Below are 18,660 nucleotides of genomic sequence, written 5' to 3' on the forward strand. Positions count from 1 at the left end.
AGTTACCAACTTGATTATGTTTGGAGCTCATTCTTCCTCTTCACCTTGCTTCTCCATTTGTATTCTGCTTGTCATCCCTTATTCTTCCTTATTCAGTTCAGTTCAGTCACTCAGTCATGTCCGACTCTTTGCGACCCCATGAACTGCAGCATGCCAGGCCTCCCTGTCCATCACCAACTCCTGGAGTCTACCCAAACCCATGTCCATCGAGTCAGTGATGCCATCCAGCCATCTCATCCTCTGTCATCCCCTTCTCCTGCCCCCAATCCCTCCCAGCATCAAAGTCTTTTCCAATGAGTCAACTCTTCGCGTGAGGTGGCCAAAGTACTGGAGTTTCAGCTTCAGCATCATTCCTTCCAAAGAAATCCCAGGGTTGATCTTCAGAATGGACTGGTTGGATCTCCTTATAGTCCAAGGGACTCACAAGAGTCTTCTCTAACACCACAGTTCAGAAGCATCAGTTCTTCGGCGCTCAGCTTATTTCACAGTCCAACTCTCACATCCATACATGTCCACTGGAAAAACCATAGCCTTGATTAGACGGACCTTTGTTGACAAAGTAATGTCTCTGCTTTTGAATATGCTATCTAGGTTGGTCATAACTTTTCTTCCAAGGAGTAAGCGTCTTTTAATTTCATGGCTGCAATTACCATCTGCAGTGATTTTGGAGCCAAGAAAAATAAATTCAGCCGCTGTTTCCACTGTTTCCACTGTTTCCACATCTATTTGCCGTGAAATAACGGGACTGGATGCCATGATCTTAGTTTTCTAAATGTTGAGCTTTAAGCCAATGTTTTTACTCTCCTCTTTCAATTTCATCAAGAGGCTCTTTAGTTCCTCTTCACTTTCTGCCATAAGAGTGGTGTCATCTGCATATCTGAGGTTATTGATATTTCTCCCGGCAATCTTGATTCCAGCTTGTGCTTCCTCAAGCCCAGTGTTTCTCATGATGTACTCTGCATATAAGTTAAATAAGCAGGGTGACAATATACAGCCTTGACATACTCTTTTTCCTATTTGGAACCAGTCTGTTCCATGTCCAATTCCAGCTGTTGCTTCCTGACCTGCATACAGGTTTCTTAAGAGGCAGGTCAGGTGGTCTGGTATTCCCATCGCTTCCAGAATTTTCCACAGTTTATTGTGCTCTACACAGTCAAAGGCTTTGGCATAGTCAATAGAGCAGAAATAGATGTTTCTCTAGAACTCTTGCTTTTTCAGTGTTCAGTGGATGTAGGCAATTTGATCTCTGGTTCTTCTGCCTTCTCTAAAACCAGCTTGAACATCTGGAAGTTCACAGTTCACATATTGCTGAAGCCTGGCTTGGAGAATTTTAAGCATTACTTTACTAGCATGTGAGATGAATGCAATTGTGCAGTAGTTTGAGCATTCTTTGGCATTGCCTTTCTGTGGGATTGGAATGAAAACTGACCTTTTTCAGTCCTGTGACCACTGCTGAGTTTTCCAAATTGGCTGGCATATTGAGTGCAGCACTTTCACAGCATCATCTTTCAGGATTTGAAATAGCTCAACCGGAATTCCGTCACTTCCCCTAGCTTTGTTCATAGTGATGCTTCCTAAGGCCCACTTGACTTCACATTCCAGGATGTCTGGCTCTAGGTGAGTGATCACACCATCGTGATTATCTGGGTCGTGAAGATCTTTTTTGTATAGTTCTTCTGTGTATTCTTGCCACATCTTCTTAATATCTTCTGCTTCTGTCAGGTCCCTACCATTTCTGTCCTTTATTGAGCCCATCTTTACATGAAATGTTCCCTTGGTAACTCTGATTTTCTTGAAGAGATCTCTAGTCTTTCCCATTCTGTTGTTTTCCTCTATTTCTTTGCATTGATCTCTGAGGAAGGCTTTCTTATCTTTCCTTGCTATCCTTTGGGACTCTGCATTCAAATGGGTATATCTTTCCTTTTCTCCTTTACTTTTCACTTCCCTTCTTTTCACAGCTATTTGTAAGGCCTCCTCAGACAGCCATTTTGCGTTTTTGCATTTCTTTTTCTTGGGGATGGTCTTGATTCCTGTCTCCTGTGCAGTGTGACAAACCTCCATCCATAGTTCGTCAGATACTCTATCAGATCTAGTCCCTTACATCTATTTCTCACTTCCACTGTATGATCATAAGGGGTTTGATTTAGGTCATATCTGAATGGTCTAGTGGTTTTTTTCTACTTTTTTCAATTTCAGTCTCAATTTGGCAATAAGGAGTTCATGATTTGAGCCAGAGTCAGCTCCTGGTCTTATTTTTGCTGACTGTATAGAGCTTCTCCTTTGGCTGCAAAGAATATAATTAATATAATTTTGGTGTTGATCATCTGGTGATGTCCATGTGTAGAGTCTTCTCTTGTGTTGTTGGAAGAGAGTGTTTGTTGTGACCAGTGTGTTTTCTTGGCAGAACTCTATTAGCCTTTGCCCTGCTTCATTCTGTACTCCAAGGCCAAATTTGCCTGTTACTCCAGGTGTTTGTTGATTTCCTAATTTTGCATTCCAGCCCCTTATAATGAAAAGGGCATCTTTTTTGGGTGTTAGTTCTTAAAGGTATTGTAGGTCTTCATAGAAACGTTCAGCTTCAGCTTCTTTAGTGTTACTGGTCGGGGCATAGAGTTGGATTATCGTGATATTGAATCGTTTGCCTTGGAAACGAAAAGAGATCATTCTTATTAGTCACCCTATTAATGTTCCTTATCTTCCACTTTTCTCTGCTGACTCCTTACCATATGCATTTAAACAAACTCAGGTCTTACCTATTAAAAAGAAACAAACCCCCTTCCTTTGTGTTTTGCCTATAGTTTTCTATATTCTCAATATATTTTCTTAGCCAAATTCCTTGAAATAGTTGCTTATAATTGTTCTGTAACTGCTCATTTCCTTTTCAACCTGCTAGAATTTTACTAACATCCACACCTCCCCCTGAAAACACTTTGAATTATTACGAAGTTAATTGGTGAGTAAGTTGTTGTAAACCCAAAGGAATAGGCATCTGACTCACCATGGTTTAACATACATTCAGTTTATTCTTTCAGCAAGTACTTAATAAGTGCCTGCAAAGTAGATATTTGTAGTACAGCAGTAAATACAGTTATTAATGTGCTGTCCCTCAAAAGGTGCACCTCATTTGCTAATGTGATTCTGGTTGTCTTTCTAGTAAGAATGAGTTTGCATTGCTTCATCCAAATCAAAGTGCCTACTCTGTACAGGGTACTGTCCTCAGTTAGCTTTGTATACTTTATTAATGTCTGGGAGCTGAGGTTTATGAGATACCTGGCCTGGGGTAAGGTTGAAGTCTAAATATGAGATAATGCAGGAACAGGTTTATGTCTGGAGCGGGCAATGGCAACCCACTCCAGTACTCTTGCCTGGAGAATCCCATGGACGGAGGAGCCTGGTGGGCTACAGTCCATGTGGTCAGGAAGGGTCGGACACGACTGAGCGACTTCACTTTAACTTTTCACTTTCATGCACTGCAGAAGGAAGTAGCGACCCACTCCAGTATTCTTGCCTGGAGAATCCCAGGGATGGAGGAGCCTGGTGGGCTGCCGTCTGTGGGGTTGCACAGAGTCGGACATGACTGATGCGACTTAGCATCAGCAGCAGCAGCAGCAGTGAATCAGACAGAAGTTTAAAGCACACAAAAGCATAAGGAATAGGGGAGGAGGTTGGAATTTTGAATACTGAAGACCTCCTAGAGAGGGTGATGTTTGAGCAAAGACTTGAGGATACGGGGGAGTAAACTATGCGGACATTTTATAGAGTTTACCAAGCAGACAGGGAATAGCCAGTTCCCGAGAGGAAACATGCCTGGCAGGGAGTAACTGGGAGTCCTGTGTACCAGGAGTAAAACTGTTACTGTTCATTGTAAGGATTTTGGTATTTAATCAGTGAGTGGGAAGCTGTTGTAGATCTTCATTTTTTATTTATTTTGAGAAAATTTTATACTTGCAAAAGAGTTGCAAGAAATAGAGTGGAATAAGTTTTCATACATTCTTCTTTAAGATTCACTAATTTACATTTTGCCCATTTACTTTTTTTTTTTCCCCCTGGACTGTTTGAGAGTAAGTTGCAGACATCATCATCTTTTACTTTAAAAAAAGCGTATAAACTTCATTTTGTAGAGCAGTGTAGGTTCACAGCAGAATTGATCGGAAAGTGCAGAGAGTTCCCATATAGACCCTCCGCACAACATCCAGCATTATAAACAAACATCCCAGACTAGAGTGATATGTTGTTAAAGTTGATGAACATACAATGACACATCACTTTTACTCAAGACTGTAGTTTGTTCTTGGTGTTGTATATTCTGTGGGTTTGAACAAATATGTAATGACATACATTCACCACTGAAGTAGAATCAGAATAGTTTCAGTGTTTTAAAAAATCCTCTGTGCTCTACTTATTGATCCCTTACTCCCCCCAACCCATGGCAACCACACATCTTTTTACTGTCTTCATAGTTTTGCCTTTTCCAGAATGTTACATAGTTGGAATCATACAGTATATAGCCTTTTCAGATTGATTTCTTTCACTTGGCAATATGCATTTTAGTTTCTTCCATGGGTTTTGTTTTTGGCTTGATAGCTCATTTCTTCTTAGCATTGGAGAATAGTCCATTGTTTGGAACTACAACAGTTTATTCATCCACTCACCTACTGAAGGACATCTTGGTTGCGTCCATGTTTTGGCAATGATGAATAAGGTTTCTATAAACATGTATATGCAAGTTTTAGTGTGGATATATTTTGCATTCATTTGGATAAATACTAGGGAGTGTGATTACTGGATCCTACAGTTGAGAGTATGTTTAGTTTTGTAAGAAACTGCTTTCCACAGTAGCTGTACCAACAATGAATGGGAGTTGTGTTGTTCCCTATCCTTGCCAGTATTTGATGTCATCTGTATTCTGGATTTTGACCATTCTGATAGGTGTATAATGCTGACTAATGTGCGATTCCCTTATGACATGTGATGCTGAACATGTTTTCATATGCTCCCATCCTTGCTGTCTGTATACCTTCTTTGGTGAGGTGTCTGTCTAGGTCTTTGCCCTGCTTTTTAACTGAGTTGTTTTCTTATTGTTGAGTTTTTGGAGTTCTTTGTATGTTTTGGATAACTGCCCTTTGTCAAAGAAATTTTTTGCAGTTGTTTTTTCTCAGTCTGTGGCTTGTCTTCTAATTCTTGATGTTGTCTTTTGCAGAGCATAAAAGACATATTTATGCTCATCATTTTTAATTTAATCAAGTTAGCCTATCAGTTTTTTCATGGATGATGCTTTGGTGCTGTATCTAAAAAGTCATCTCAATACCCAAGGCCATCTGGATTTTCTCCTGTGTTATTTTCCAGGATTTGGCTTTCCATTTTACATTTAGATCTGTGATTCATTTTGAGTTAATTTTTTAGAATGGTCTAGGTCTAAAAAGGTCTGTGTCTAGGTTAATATTTTTTTGCATGTGGAGGTCCAGTTCTGGCAGCATTTCTTGAAAAGACTATCTTGGCCTCATTAAACTGCCTTTGCTCCTTCATCAGAGATTAGTGACTGTGTTATGTGGATCTGTTTCTGGGCTCTGTATTTTGTCCCACTGATGGTATTTGCTGTTCTTTCACTAACACCGCATTGTCTTTGTTGCTGTAGCTTTATGGTCTGTCTGTAAGCTGGATGTGTCACTCCTCTGTTTGTTCCTTCCATATTACGCTGGCTATTTTGGGCCTTTTGCCCAACACATAAACCTTAGAATCAGTTTTTCATTATCCACAGAACAGCTTACTAGCATTTTGACTGAGATTGTATTGAATCCATAGATCAAGTTGAGAAATACTAATATCATGACAGTATTGAGTTTTATTATCCATGAACAATGACTTTCTCTCCATTAACTTAGTTCCTTGATATCTTTGATCAAAGTTTTGTAGTTTTCTTCTTTCAGATCTTATACATATTTAGATTTATACTTGAGTATTTCATTTTGGGGAATGCTGATGTAAATGGTAGTGTGTTTTAATTTTTAATTTCATTTGTTCATTGCTGGTATAGGAAAGTGACTCACTTTTGTATATTAATCTTGCATCTTGCAACCTTGTTATAATTTTGGGAGTCTTTTGGTTGATCTTTTCAGATTTTTACATAGATGGTCACCTGTGAAGAAAGACAGTTTTAATTCTTTTTTTCCATTCTGTAGTCCTTTATTACCTTTTCTTATTGCACTAGCTTATGCTCCCAGTATGATTCTGAAAATAAATGCTAAGAGAGGACATTCTTGCTTGTTCCTGCCTGAGCAGTTGAAAAGACAGAGTTGCCATTTATTGATATGGGGAAGACATGGAGGAACAGTTTAGTTTTAGACATGTTGAATTTGAGATACCTCTAGACATCCAACTGAGATATCAAAAAGTTGGATGTATAAATCTAGAGTTCAGGACAGGGATTCAAGTCAGAGATATAAACTTGGGTGGTGTTATCATGTGAATCATATTAAAACTATGAACCTGTGTGAGAACATCCAGAGAGTAAGTGTGGAAAGTGAGGAAGTAAGGACCAAGGACCAAGGTTGGGGAAATGAAGAGGAACCAGAAAAGGAGACTGGGAAGGAGAGATGAGTGATAAGGTCAGAGGAAGCCAGCAGAATAGGTTGTCTTAGTAGCCAAGTGAAGAAAGTATTTCAAAGAAGAGGGAGTTATCCTGCTGCTCTGTCAGATGAGGAGTGAAAACTTGACTGTGAACAATAAATATTGGTATAGGAAGTTTCAGTGGGTTGTTCAGGATTCTAGAGAGAGTGAAAGAAGGATTGGAGATGAGTTTTGTTGTCCTGAAGCAGGGGAATGCAGCAGAGGAATGCAAAGTCAAGATAGTGTTTTAAAAGATGGGACAAATTACAGTATTCTTTTGGTATGTGTAGGAATCCAGAGATAGCTGCATTTGGACTGATGCTTTATATTCATCAGTTCAAAAAGAAAACACCCTAATTCTCATCATTTTAAGAAGAGTTTGTACCTATTTTGTTTGGGGTATTACTGCTATATGCACTACAGATATAATTTTTTCTTACAATCCTCTCATAATGACTTCCTTTTAAACTTAACTTGAAATAATTACAGACTAACATAGAAGTTGGAAATAATAGTGCAGAGAATTCCTGGATACTCTTCTTCCAGCTTTCCCAGTAATAATGTCATACACAACCATCATAACTACTTTTAAAAGTGCCCCTAACGTTAGCAAGTAAGCATTTATTTTAAAATGAACTTTCACTGTAATTCTCTCTGTTGATGAAGAATTTACAACTGTGTTTTCACTTTCTGTTTTCAACTTCCAGATCAGCCAGCATTACTAATCTGTCACTGGATCGATCTGGGTCTCCAATGGTACCATCATATGAGACGTCTGTCAGTCCCCAGGCTAACCGAACGTATGTTCGGACAGAGACCACTGAGGATGAACGCAAAATTCTTCTGGTACCGGTCCAGTATCTTTGACCCGTTGCAAGTTTTGTGCATGAAGAATGTTTCGTCTCATTGATTTTTTTTTAAAGGCAAATGAAATTGAAATAGCCAGTTAGCATATTAATTAAATAGAGAAACTAGTTTGCTTAAGTTTTTATTAGGCTCACCTGAAATTGGTCAAGCAGCCCATGCTCATATGCTGCATTAATATTTTCTTGACCACTATAAAGATCAGAATTCAGGTGCCTCTATAATTCTAGAGCTTAACTTTGAGTTATATCCCAGATTGCTGCTTAAACTTTGGGATATGTTTCTCATACATGTGGAATACGTTTTAGACATTTAATATTATATGTTTAAGTTGGTAGTAATCAGTTTATTAAATTTATCTCTGTAAACTACTGTGTTCAATCATAAGAGTGACTCAAAGAAATGGAAGATATGGTTTCACTCCTCAGGTTTATAATTCAGAAAGTAAAAATGAGGTTAATGAGCAGGTCTGTAATAGTAAAAGAAGTAATACTTTACTATTAAAAAAAAAAAGGGAAGAGCACTAGTAGCAGAGAAGTCAGGAAAGGCTTTAAACTGAAAGGCTTGCACTGGACCTTGAAGGATCCAATGGATTTGGGTGGGCAGTGAAGGAGGAAAATCTTATTTAAAGTGTGGGGAAAGGTATAGAGGTGAGAATAAGCCTGGCATTTTCCATGGACCGAATTAGAGTTTATGATTTGGGAGAGGTTTGGAGGGATGTTAAGTTTGATTCTGTGGGCAATGAGAATGGAAAGTTATTTGGGGCTACTTGGTGGAAGGTGGTGAATTCAGTCTTTGTAAGTTTTGGATTAGAAACTGTAGATGCTGAGCAGTGTTGAAGTGTTCTTGAGCAGGGAGTAATTCCCTGATGAAAGCTGGGTATACGTGAGAATCTGATGAAGTGAAAGCTACAGAAACAGTTACTTTAGAGTAACATGATTGTTCCCTTCTTATTCGTTCTATCTCCAAAGAGGGATGTGAAATTTTCTGCTCATATAATCAGGAGACTGATAATATAATGCCATTCACTGAAAAAAAAAATTAGTTGGGATGGTTTTTCCCTAAGAGAAAAAGTTGTTTGGAATTAGATGAGCTGAGTACAAATTATTCTCCATGCATGTGTTATTTCTATTAAATCATGTAAGTTAGCTCTGACAAAGAAATCTGAATTGAGTTTCCTTTCATGAGTCTAAAAATCACAGGAAGAAATCTGAAAAGTGTATAGTATCTTCCTCAGGTGTAATTGCTTGCTCATAATGTGATTTCAGGACAGTGTTCAGTTAAAAGACCTATGGAAGAAAATCTGCCATCACAGTAGTGGAATGGAGTTTCAGGATCACCGCTACTGGCTGAGAACACACCCCAATTGCATTGTAGGAAAGGAGTTAGTCAACTGGTTAATCCGAAATGGACACATTGCTACAAGGTAATGGGTCTTAAGAAAAATGTATGAATTTATTTTTAATGACATGTCATAAAAGGAACAGCTTTCTTTGTGAGTAGGATGCTGTTTGATTTCTGCATTTGGTGTTTGGGGTGTTAGTTACTCACTCCTCCTCCCTTCTGTGTTGTAATTAGATGTAAGGAGCCAAATGGGGGTCACAGTTTACCTTATTTATTAAAAGCAGAAATGTGCAGTAGTTCCCAAAACTCAGAGCTCTGCAGTTAAGCAGGATTGGGGAATAGAGGTAGAACCCAAGGCCACAGTGGATTCTCCTGTTTCTGCTCCCTAATGTGGACTTTCGACCTGTCTTCAAAGCTGGGTCCATTAGCCACATCTAGAGTGTGCTAGCCAGCCTCACAAATCATTTATGTGAAAGCACCAGACAGGTCCTGTTGCCTTTCAGGGTGGTGTGTCGCTTGGCTTTTCTGTTTGTTTAGAGTAGCTACTTCTCCTCCCATAGGAAGAAACAAGCATGTGGAAGAGAAAAAAACAGCTGTAAACAGTGAAGCTCTGGCTTCCAGTTTGGATTGTATCTTTTTTTAACTTTATGCCCTCTGTGAAGTTATTCAGTCTCTTTGAGACTTGACCTCTCAGCTCCAGTGAGAAAAATATGAAAATATGATCCTGTGAAGAAGCTGTGAAAATGAAATGCAATAATATGGACTAAATTTTTTGATAAATTGTGAAATGCCATATAAATCCAGTGTGTTAGTGTCTATTTCATGTATATATATGTGTGTGTATATATATACATTTTATACCTACATCGATAATATTTGGTATTGTCTTCTCAAGGACTGTAAGCTCTTTGAGGACAGGAGCTATACTGTTCTCAACAGTCTTTTTTATCCTCCTCTACTAAGTACAGGGGTATGCTTGCACAATTGCACTCATAGCACATGCTAGCAAAGTAATGCTCAAAATTCTCCAAGCCAGGCTTCAACAGTATATGAACTGTTGAAGCTGGATTTAGAAAAGGCAGAGGAACCAGAGATCAAATTGCCAGTATCTGTTGGATCATTGAAAAAGCAAGAGAGTTCCGGAAAAACATCTACTTCTGCTTTATTTACTACGCCAAAGCTTTTGACTATGTAGGTCACAACAAACTGGAAAATTCTTAAGAGATGGGAATACCAGACCACCTGACCTGCCTCCTGAGAAATCTGTGTGCAGATCAAGAAGCAATAGTTAGAGCTGGACATGGAACAACAGACTGGTTCCAGATCAGGAAAGGAGTATGTCAAGGCTGTATATTGTCACCGTATTTAACTTATATGTAGAGTACATTGTGAGAAATGCCGGGCTGGATGAAGCACAAGCTAGAATCAAGATTGCTGGGAGAAATATCAATAACCTCAGATATGCAGATGGCACCACCCTTATGGCAGAAAGCAGAGAGGAGCTAAAGAGCCTCTTGAAGAAGGTGTAAGAGGAGAGTGAAAAAGCTGGCTTAAAACTCAACATTGAAAAAGCTAAGATCAATGGATGTGAGAGTTGAATTATAAAGAAAGCTGAGCGCTGAAGAATTGATGGTTTTGAACTGTGGTGTTGGAGAAGACTCTTGAGAGTCCCTTGGATAGCAAGGGGATCCAACCAGTCCGTCCTAAAGGAAATCAGTCCTGAGTTTTCATTGGAAGGACTGATGCTGAAGCTGAAACTCCAATACTTTGACTACCTGATGTGAGGAACTGACTCACTGAAAAAGACCTTGATGCTGGGAAAGATTGAAGGCGGCAGGAGAAGGGGACGACAGAGGATGAGATGGTTGGATGGCATCACTGACTCTATGGACATGAATAGAGTAATCTCTGGGAGTTGGTGATGGACAGGGAAGCCTAGCGTGCTGCAGTCCATGGAGTCGCAAAGAGCTGGACATGACTGAGTGACTGAACTGGACTAATGATGCTTGCCTTGAATACCTGTTGATGTTTGTGTAATTGAAATTAAGTCTTGTTGGGACTGCCTTGTCTGTAGGTTCTTTTTTACTGTGGTACTTGAGAAAATCTTTTAATTAAGCTTCAAATCTCTCTTGTTTTATCCCTCACCTATCCAAGGACTTTTTGAAATTCCAACTCTGATTAGAATAGAAAATAAATTTAGTTTGTGTGTCATCTTGTAAAATTATTGTCTTAAAAGTTTTCGTTTTCTCTGGTCTTGATTCAGGGCCCAGGCTATAGCAATTGGACAGGCAATGGTGGATGGACGTTGGCTGGATTGCGTCAGTCACCACGACCAGCTCTTCAGGGATGAGTATGCGCTGTACAGGCCGTTGCAGGTAGTGTTCAGTGGTGCGGCTAATGAGAATACAGAGAGCTTCATTACCAAGTCTTCCTTGTCATTGGGAATAAAAAGTAGTTGAGTTACCCAATGATACACTTTTCTAGTATGTTTTCCCTGCCATTTGAGGAAAGCTCTAACATTTTTACTTGGTTGGTAGTTGTGATGAAAAACCCTTTGAAATCCCAAACTTTTCCGTTTGTACAGCTTGCATTGGAGAAGGAAATGGGAACCCACTCCAGTGTTCTTGCCTGGAGAATCCCAGGGACGGGGGAGCCTGGTGGGCTGCCGTCTCTGGGGTCGCACAGAGTTGGACACGACTGAAGCAACTTAGCAGCAGTAGCAGCAGCAGCAGCTTTTCTTAAGCTTGACTTTGTAGTGTCATTTACCCTCAGTGGTTTTTAATTTTATTATGTCTGTCTTTTTTAGGATTAAGAGGAAGTGTATATAATAAAATCATTAAGAAATTTAATGTTACTGTTACAATAGATTTTGACTCCATAGCAGTATTAAATTCTATAACTGATAAAATGGTGAATATTCTTTTTCTTTTCTGTTTCTTTAGTTTGATTAGGAACATGGAAATCACATACTTAGAAGTTTTAAAAAACTTTAACATAAACTTTTTGTTTGTATTAACTTGATAAAATAATATCCTGTAACACCTTTGTGAACTAAAGTTGGAAAATGATTGGGTAGAAAAGATGGATGCTCCCAAAGACTGGTGGTGGTATGTCTGAAAATCTAACAGTTTTCCAGGTTGTGTCCTAGCATTGGCACAGGGTTATGATAAATTCTAAGCCATCTTCACTCTCAGGAATAAAAGAAATGAAACACTATAAAATCTATATAATATGTTTGATCATAATATGCTGCCTTTTAGCCTGCTGATTCGTGAATATTATAGTTGTAAGAATGGAATTGCCAGTTATAATGCTGGCTTACAACTTAAAGTTTCTACTGATTTGCTTATTTAATATATTCAGTGGTTAGCCTTATATAAATATTAGGCTGGAATTTATTTGTAGTGTGACAGCCTCAACATTGTTGCCATTGTGAGTCAATTGCTTGGATTCTGTCTTGACTCGTTCAGAGTACAGAATTTTCCGAGACCCCTTCTCCGGACAGTGACTCGGTGAACTCCGTGGAAGGACACTCTGAGCCATCCTGGTTTAAAGACATCAAGTTTGATGACAGTGACACTGAGCAGATAGCTGAAGAAGGTGACGATAATTTGACTAGTGAGTTTCACTTTCTGACGTTTTAGTTTTTATGAATCATTAACGTGTATGTATGATACAGTGTTTTGTTTATTTAGTTGGAATAATCCTACTGTTAAGTTTTATGGCTTCAACTAAACGTAAAGAACATCTGATAGCAATCATTGTCCTAGATACAGTATTTTCTTAAGAAACCAATTTGTTAAATCACTGGTGTTTTCAGATTTCGCTGTAGTCTTTAGTTTGCAGCAGCTTAAAAATAACTCCGAGCTAATAATATTGCAGTAGACAACTTTCTCACCTCTTCGCTATGATATCAGGCCTTCTCTCTGCAGAACCTCCAATATATTTCTTTATTTTAAAAATTCATTTTATATTTAACTGGTTCAAATTTTATTAAGTCTACACAGAAGTATCAATACATGAAAATACTGTATCCATTTTGGTATTGCACATTGGGCTTGTATATTAAAAAAAAAAACATTTTTCTCCTTTCCTCCAATACCCTGATGAAACCCATTTTTACTCCCCTCCTCTCCCTATATTTCTTTCCCCTCCCCAACACTAAAAGATTCTGCCAGTCCTAGCAAGCGCACATCAGTCAGCAGTTTCCAGTCCACAGTGGACAGTGACTCAGCCGCTTCCATCAGCCTGAACGTGGAGCTGGACAACGTGAACTTCCATATCAAGAAGCCCTCCAAGTACCCACATGTGCCCCCTCACCCTGCTGACCAAAAAGGTAGGAGGGAGTCACCACCTGGAATCTGAACACAGGCTGGAGAGTTGGGCCGTGGATCTCATCCGGCCTGTCCTTCTTGCTTCCTCTGTCCCCGTGGCTGAGGGGATTTGCTGTGGGTTTTGGTCCACCCTTTCTCATTTTTCCCACACCTCTTCTCCACATGTTTTTTTTCTTTTTGGTTGGTTCCAGTTCCTTTCATTTCTTGTTTCCTCCCTTAGTACCACCGTACCCAGCTTAAAGCTTTTAGTCATTAAAGGGAACAGCATCAGACTACTTTTCCCTTAGCATAATGTGCAACTTCCAAGGTGGCATTTCTTTGCATTATAACATGGATGTTCTGCTCTATTCATTTCTCTTTTTTCATTTAATATTTTAAAGCCTCTTTGCTTATGCTGTTACCCAGTAGCATAGTGTTTCACTAAACCTTTCCAGGTGCTTGAACTAGACTGGCGAAAAACATTCACACATTCCAAAGCATCTTTATTACTTAAAATGCTTGTTGTATACATGCTGTATTTGTAAAAAAGTTTTCTTCTCTAATACAAAAGAAAATCATTCTTTTAGCTGTTCTATTTGAGGTTTTAGTCTACTGACTCAAAAATCATAATTCAAAGGAGATTTGGTATAAAAGGAAAAATAAGTTTAAGCCATTACTAAAACTGAATATAGCAGTATGCAGAAAAGAGATTTTTTTTTTTTTAATGGGTGATGAGGCTTACTTTGTTGGATATAATTAAAAGCCAGTTTAGGTTTAAGAAAAGGAGAGACCTGACTAGCACTGAACATGAGTATGATACACATCTGTATCAGAATCCTCAAAGCAGAAATTGGAGAAGTGGTGGTGAACATTGGGTGAGTATGAAAGGACATTGACGCAGACTGGGCACTTAGGTGAGATTTAACTGTAGATGCTGGTCATGTGGAGGATTTGGATTTTTGTCATATGAATGATAGATGTGGTTCAGAGGTGGCATGATCTGTCATGATAGAGGTATCTATTTCCTGGACGTAGCTGGTGGCAGTTTCATTGTGCTGAAAGTAGAGTTATGAAATACATTTTTGACTTGTTGATGATTTCATCTCTTGGAAAGTTAAGGCGCTTTTTGAAATCATGAAGAAAGTGACCTGACATCATGAAATTCATAATAGCAAACAGTGAGCTGCCGAGCCCAGTCAAGCATTTGCTTTAGGAAACCCAACTTCATAATGTTAGGAGAAGAATGAAATAGAAGGCCCCATTGACGTTTTGACAGTGCACCCTTATATTGCATCTCTAAGGAAAATGAAGGGAAGCACCGACAGTTGGAAGAACTGTCACAACTCCTCTGGCAGTTTTCTGACCTCAACCTTTGAAAAAAAAATTTTTTTCTACTAAAATTGTGAGAGTTAGCCTTCATATGAGGATCAGTCTGAAAGAGGGTCAGTGCTTTCAAAAAAAGTGGCAGGTTAGCAGAAGTCCAGATTGTACTGAAGACTGCAGGAAATGTCAAGGATATCTTGGAAAATATTTTTAAATTGTGATGCAAAGAAAGAAAAGTTAGGTCAGTTATTTGGGGAAGTTGATATAATATTAACTGAAGCTTTATTTTTTAACTTCTGTCAAGGTAAGAAAGAACACTCACTGCTAAGAAAAAGTGAAATCCAAGATAATAAGGAGATGGAGAGTGCCTGGTTGTTGTTGTTGTTACTTTTTCCCCCTTTCTAGTTTTATTGAGATAGAATTGACAAAAAGCAGTATATAATTTTAAGGTGTACAGTATAGACCACCCTTATGGTAGAAAGTGAAGAGGAACTCAAAAGCCTCTTGATGAAAGTGAAAGTGGAGAGTGAAAAAGTTGTCTTAAAGCTCAACATTCAGAAAACGAAGATCATGGCAACTGGTCCCATCACTTCATGGGAAGTAGATGGGGAAACAGTGGAAACACTGTCAGACTTTATTTTTTTGGGCTCCAAAATCACTGCAGATGGTGATTGCAGCCATGAAATTAAAAGACGCTTACTCCTTGGAAGAAAAGTTATGACCAACCTAGATAGCATATTGAAAAGCAGAGACATTACTTTGCCAACAAAGGTCTGTCTAGTCAAGGCTATGGTTTTTCCAGTGGTCATGTATGGATGTGAGAGTTGGACCATGAAGAAAGCTGAGTGCCGAAGAATTGATGCTTTTGAACTGTGGTGTTGGAGAAGACTCTTGAGAGTCCCTTGGACTGCAAGGAGATCCAACCAGTCCATTCTGAAGGAGATCAGCCCTGGGATTTCTTTGGAAGGAATGATGCTAAAGCTGAAACTCCAGTACTTTGACCACCTCATGTGAGGAGTTGACTCATTGGAAAAGGCTCTAATGGTGGGAGGGATTGGGGGCAGGAGGAGAAGGGGACGACAGAGGATGAGATGGCTGGATGGTATCACTGACTTGATGGATGTGAATCTGAGTGAACGCTGAGAGTTGGTGATGGACAGGGAGGCCTGGCATGCTGCAATTCATGGGGTCGCAAAGAGTCAGACATGACTGAGTGACTGAACTGAACTGAACTGAACTGAACTGATGGCTCAAACGGTAAAGTGTCTGCCTGCAATGTGGGCAACCCGAGCTTGATCCCTGGCTCGGGAAGATCCCCTGGAGAAGGAAATGGCAACACACTCCAGTACTCTTGCTTGGAAAATTCCATGGACAGAGGAGCCTTGTAGGCAACAGTCTATGGGGTCGCAAAGAGTTGGACACGACTGAGTGACTTCACTTCTTCATCACAGTGTAAGTTTAGTGAACATCTATCATCTCACATAGATACAAGATAAAAGAAATAGAAAAAACTTTTTTCTTTATGATGAGAACTCTTAGAATTTACTCTTAAAAATTTTCACATATGATATATAGCTGTGTTGATTATATTTATTGTGTTATATATTACGTCCCTGGTATTGAAAGTTTGTACCTCTTCACTCCCTTCCTCCAGTCCCCCTTCCCCCATGCCCTTCGTCTAGTAACCACCAATCTTATCTCTTTTTCTGTTTGTTTTTGAAGTATAATTGATCAACAGTTATTCCATCTTTCTATACATTTTGAAATGATTGCCAGTTCAGTATGATATATTACCATATAAAGATATTACACAGTTAATTGACTATATTCCCCACATGATACATTTCATATCCATGACTTAGTTATTTTGCAACTGTAAGTTTGTACCCTTTCATCTCCTCACCTATTTCTTCCCTTCTTCCACTCTCCTCCTCTCTGGCAACCACTTGTTTGCTCTCTGTATCTATAACTCTGTTCTGGTTATTCATTTGTTTTGTTTTTAGACCCCACATATAAGGGAAATCATAGAGTATTTGTATTTCTCTGACTTACTACACCTAGCATAATACTCTCTAGGTCAACCTATGTTTTCACAAATAGAAAGATTTCATTCTTTTTTCATGGCTGAGTGATATTCCAGATTGAACCCAGGTTTCCTACATTGCAGGTGGATTCTTTACTGTCTGAGCCACCAGGGAAGCCCATATATGTGTATACACACACACATACCAGAATAATTACCTTCTTTCTTAGTAATGACTTCAGAGAGCCTGTAATTTGAGAACTTTTACCCCTTAGTAAATGTTTCTGGCTTTCACACTTCTTTCTCGTTAGCTTTTAGCATATAACAAGAATTAATTTTTTTTCTCTTTTGTGAAGTTGAGACATAATAAATTGTTTTTTTCTACATTGTAATTAAGAGGAACACTGGTTACCAGAAACTAAAGTCATCAGAATGATCTAGTTCAGAAAATGAAAGAATAATAGATTTCCCCTGCGTCTGGTTTTCATTTCTCTTAAATACCAATGAGAATGGGTGGTTCTCATCTTTCCATTAAAATTAATGGTTACTAAAATTGTTACATCTTTTCTTAGGGATTGTTCTCTAGCTTTTAACACTGAGGAAATATGAATTGTTAAAATTTGTTTAAGTATATATGCTTAAAAAGATGCTCATGTTTTTTTGTACTACATAAGCTAACTCATTTTCAGAAACTTGTAAAACTGAGTCAGTGTGATTTTCTGGTTTGATTAATTTCTCACTATTTGTTATGGAGAGCTATGCAGTTAGAATATATTTTATTATGTGTTGGAAGCAGGATTCTGAACTATTCTTGGAAAGTTAGCAAGTAGTACCTAGAAAAGAAAATGAAAAGCATGACTTCCTCAAACCCCTAGACCTGACTCCACATTTATAGGGAAACATGGGGGTATCAGTTCAGTTCAGTCGTGTCCGACTCTTTGCGACTCCATGAATCGCAGCACGCCAGGCCTCCCTACCCATCATCATCTCCTGGAGTTCACTTAGCCTCACGGCCATCGAGTCAGTGATACCATCCAGCCATCTCATCCTCTGTTGTCTCCTTCTCCTCCTGCTTCCAATCCCTCCCAGCATCAAAGTCTTTTCCAACGAGTCATCTCTTCGCGTGAGGTGGCCAAAGTACTGGAGTTTCAGCTTTAGCATCATTCCTTCCAAAGAAATCCCAGGGCTGATCTCCTTCAGAATGGACTGGTTGGATCTCCTTGCAGTCCAAGGGACTCTCTAGAGTCTTCTCCAACACCACAATTCAAGAGCATCAATTCTTTGGCGCTCAACCTTCATCACAGTCCAACTCTCACATCCATACATGACCACAGGAAAAACCATAGCCTTGACTAGATGGACCTTAGTCGGCAAAGTAATGTCTCTACTTTTTAATATGCTATTTAGGTTGGTCATAACTTTTTTTCCAAGGAGTAAGCGTCTTTTAATTTCATGGCTGCAATCACCATCTGCAGTGATTATGGAGCCCAAAAAAATAAAGTCTGACACCATTTCCACTGTTTCCTCATCTATTTCCCATGAAGTGATGGGGCTGGATGCCATGATCTTCATTTTCTGAATGTTGAGCTTAAAGCCGACTTTTTCACTCTCCTCTTTCACTTTCATCAAGAGGCTTTTTAGTTCCTCTTCACTGTCTGCCATAAGGGTGGTGTCATCTGCATATCTGAGGTTATTGATATTTCTCCCAGCAATCTTGATTCCAGCTTGTGTTTCTTCCAGCCCAGCGTTTCTCATGATATACTCTGCATATAAGTTAAATAAGCAGGGTGACAATATACAGCCTTGACGTACTCCTTTTCCTATTTGGAACCAGTCTGTGGGGTATAAGAGCAAGTTAAACAGCACCGTGAGGAGACAGTCCATCAAATCCAGAATGTGACATTTGGCCTAAGTTCTTTTAAAATTCAATATCAGGAGAAAGAAAAAGGTAGAAGGTCTTCTTTAGATGAAGAGAAAATGAAGAGAATGTAATGTATGAACCTTAATGATCCAGGTTTGAGGGGAAAAAAAAATTTATTAAAGCATTTTGGAAACAGATAAACTTGAATATGGACTAATATAATGATATTAAGAAATTGTCAAAAAAAAAGAAATTGTCAGTTTTCTTAAGTGTGTAAATATTATGGCTCTAGAGAAGAATGCTCTTAGTTTTTAAGAGATGCATGC

At 38.9% G+C, this 18,660-nt stretch overlaps 1 protein-coding gene across 1 annotated transcript in view; it reads left to right on the top strand.

Annotated features, from left to right (window-relative positions):
* The window catches only part of PIKFYVE (phosphoinositide kinase, FYVE-type zinc finger containing), a 74,312-nt gene that overhangs the window by 11,462 nt on the left and 44,190 nt on the right, over positions 1 to 18,660 (top strand). Inside the window, exons 7-11 of the mRNA XM_068968154.1 lie at positions 7,314 to 7,452; positions 8,739 to 8,896; positions 11,078 to 11,189; positions 12,285 to 12,432; positions 12,983 to 13,150. Coding sequence (XP_068824255.1) covers positions 7,314 to 7,452; positions 8,739 to 8,896; positions 11,078 to 11,189; positions 12,285 to 12,432; positions 12,983 to 13,150 — 725 coding nt within the window. The remainder of the gene's footprint in view (positions 1 to 7,313; positions 7,453 to 8,738; positions 8,897 to 11,077; positions 11,190 to 12,284; positions 12,433 to 12,982; positions 13,151 to 18,660) is intronic.

The sequence above is a fragment of the Capricornis sumatraensis genome, chromosome 3, assembly GCF_032405125.1.
Source record: "Capricornis sumatraensis isolate serow.1 chromosome 3, serow.2, whole genome shotgun sequence".
Lineage (NCBI taxonomy): Eukaryota > Metazoa > Chordata > Mammalia > Artiodactyla > Bovidae > Capricornis > Capricornis sumatraensis.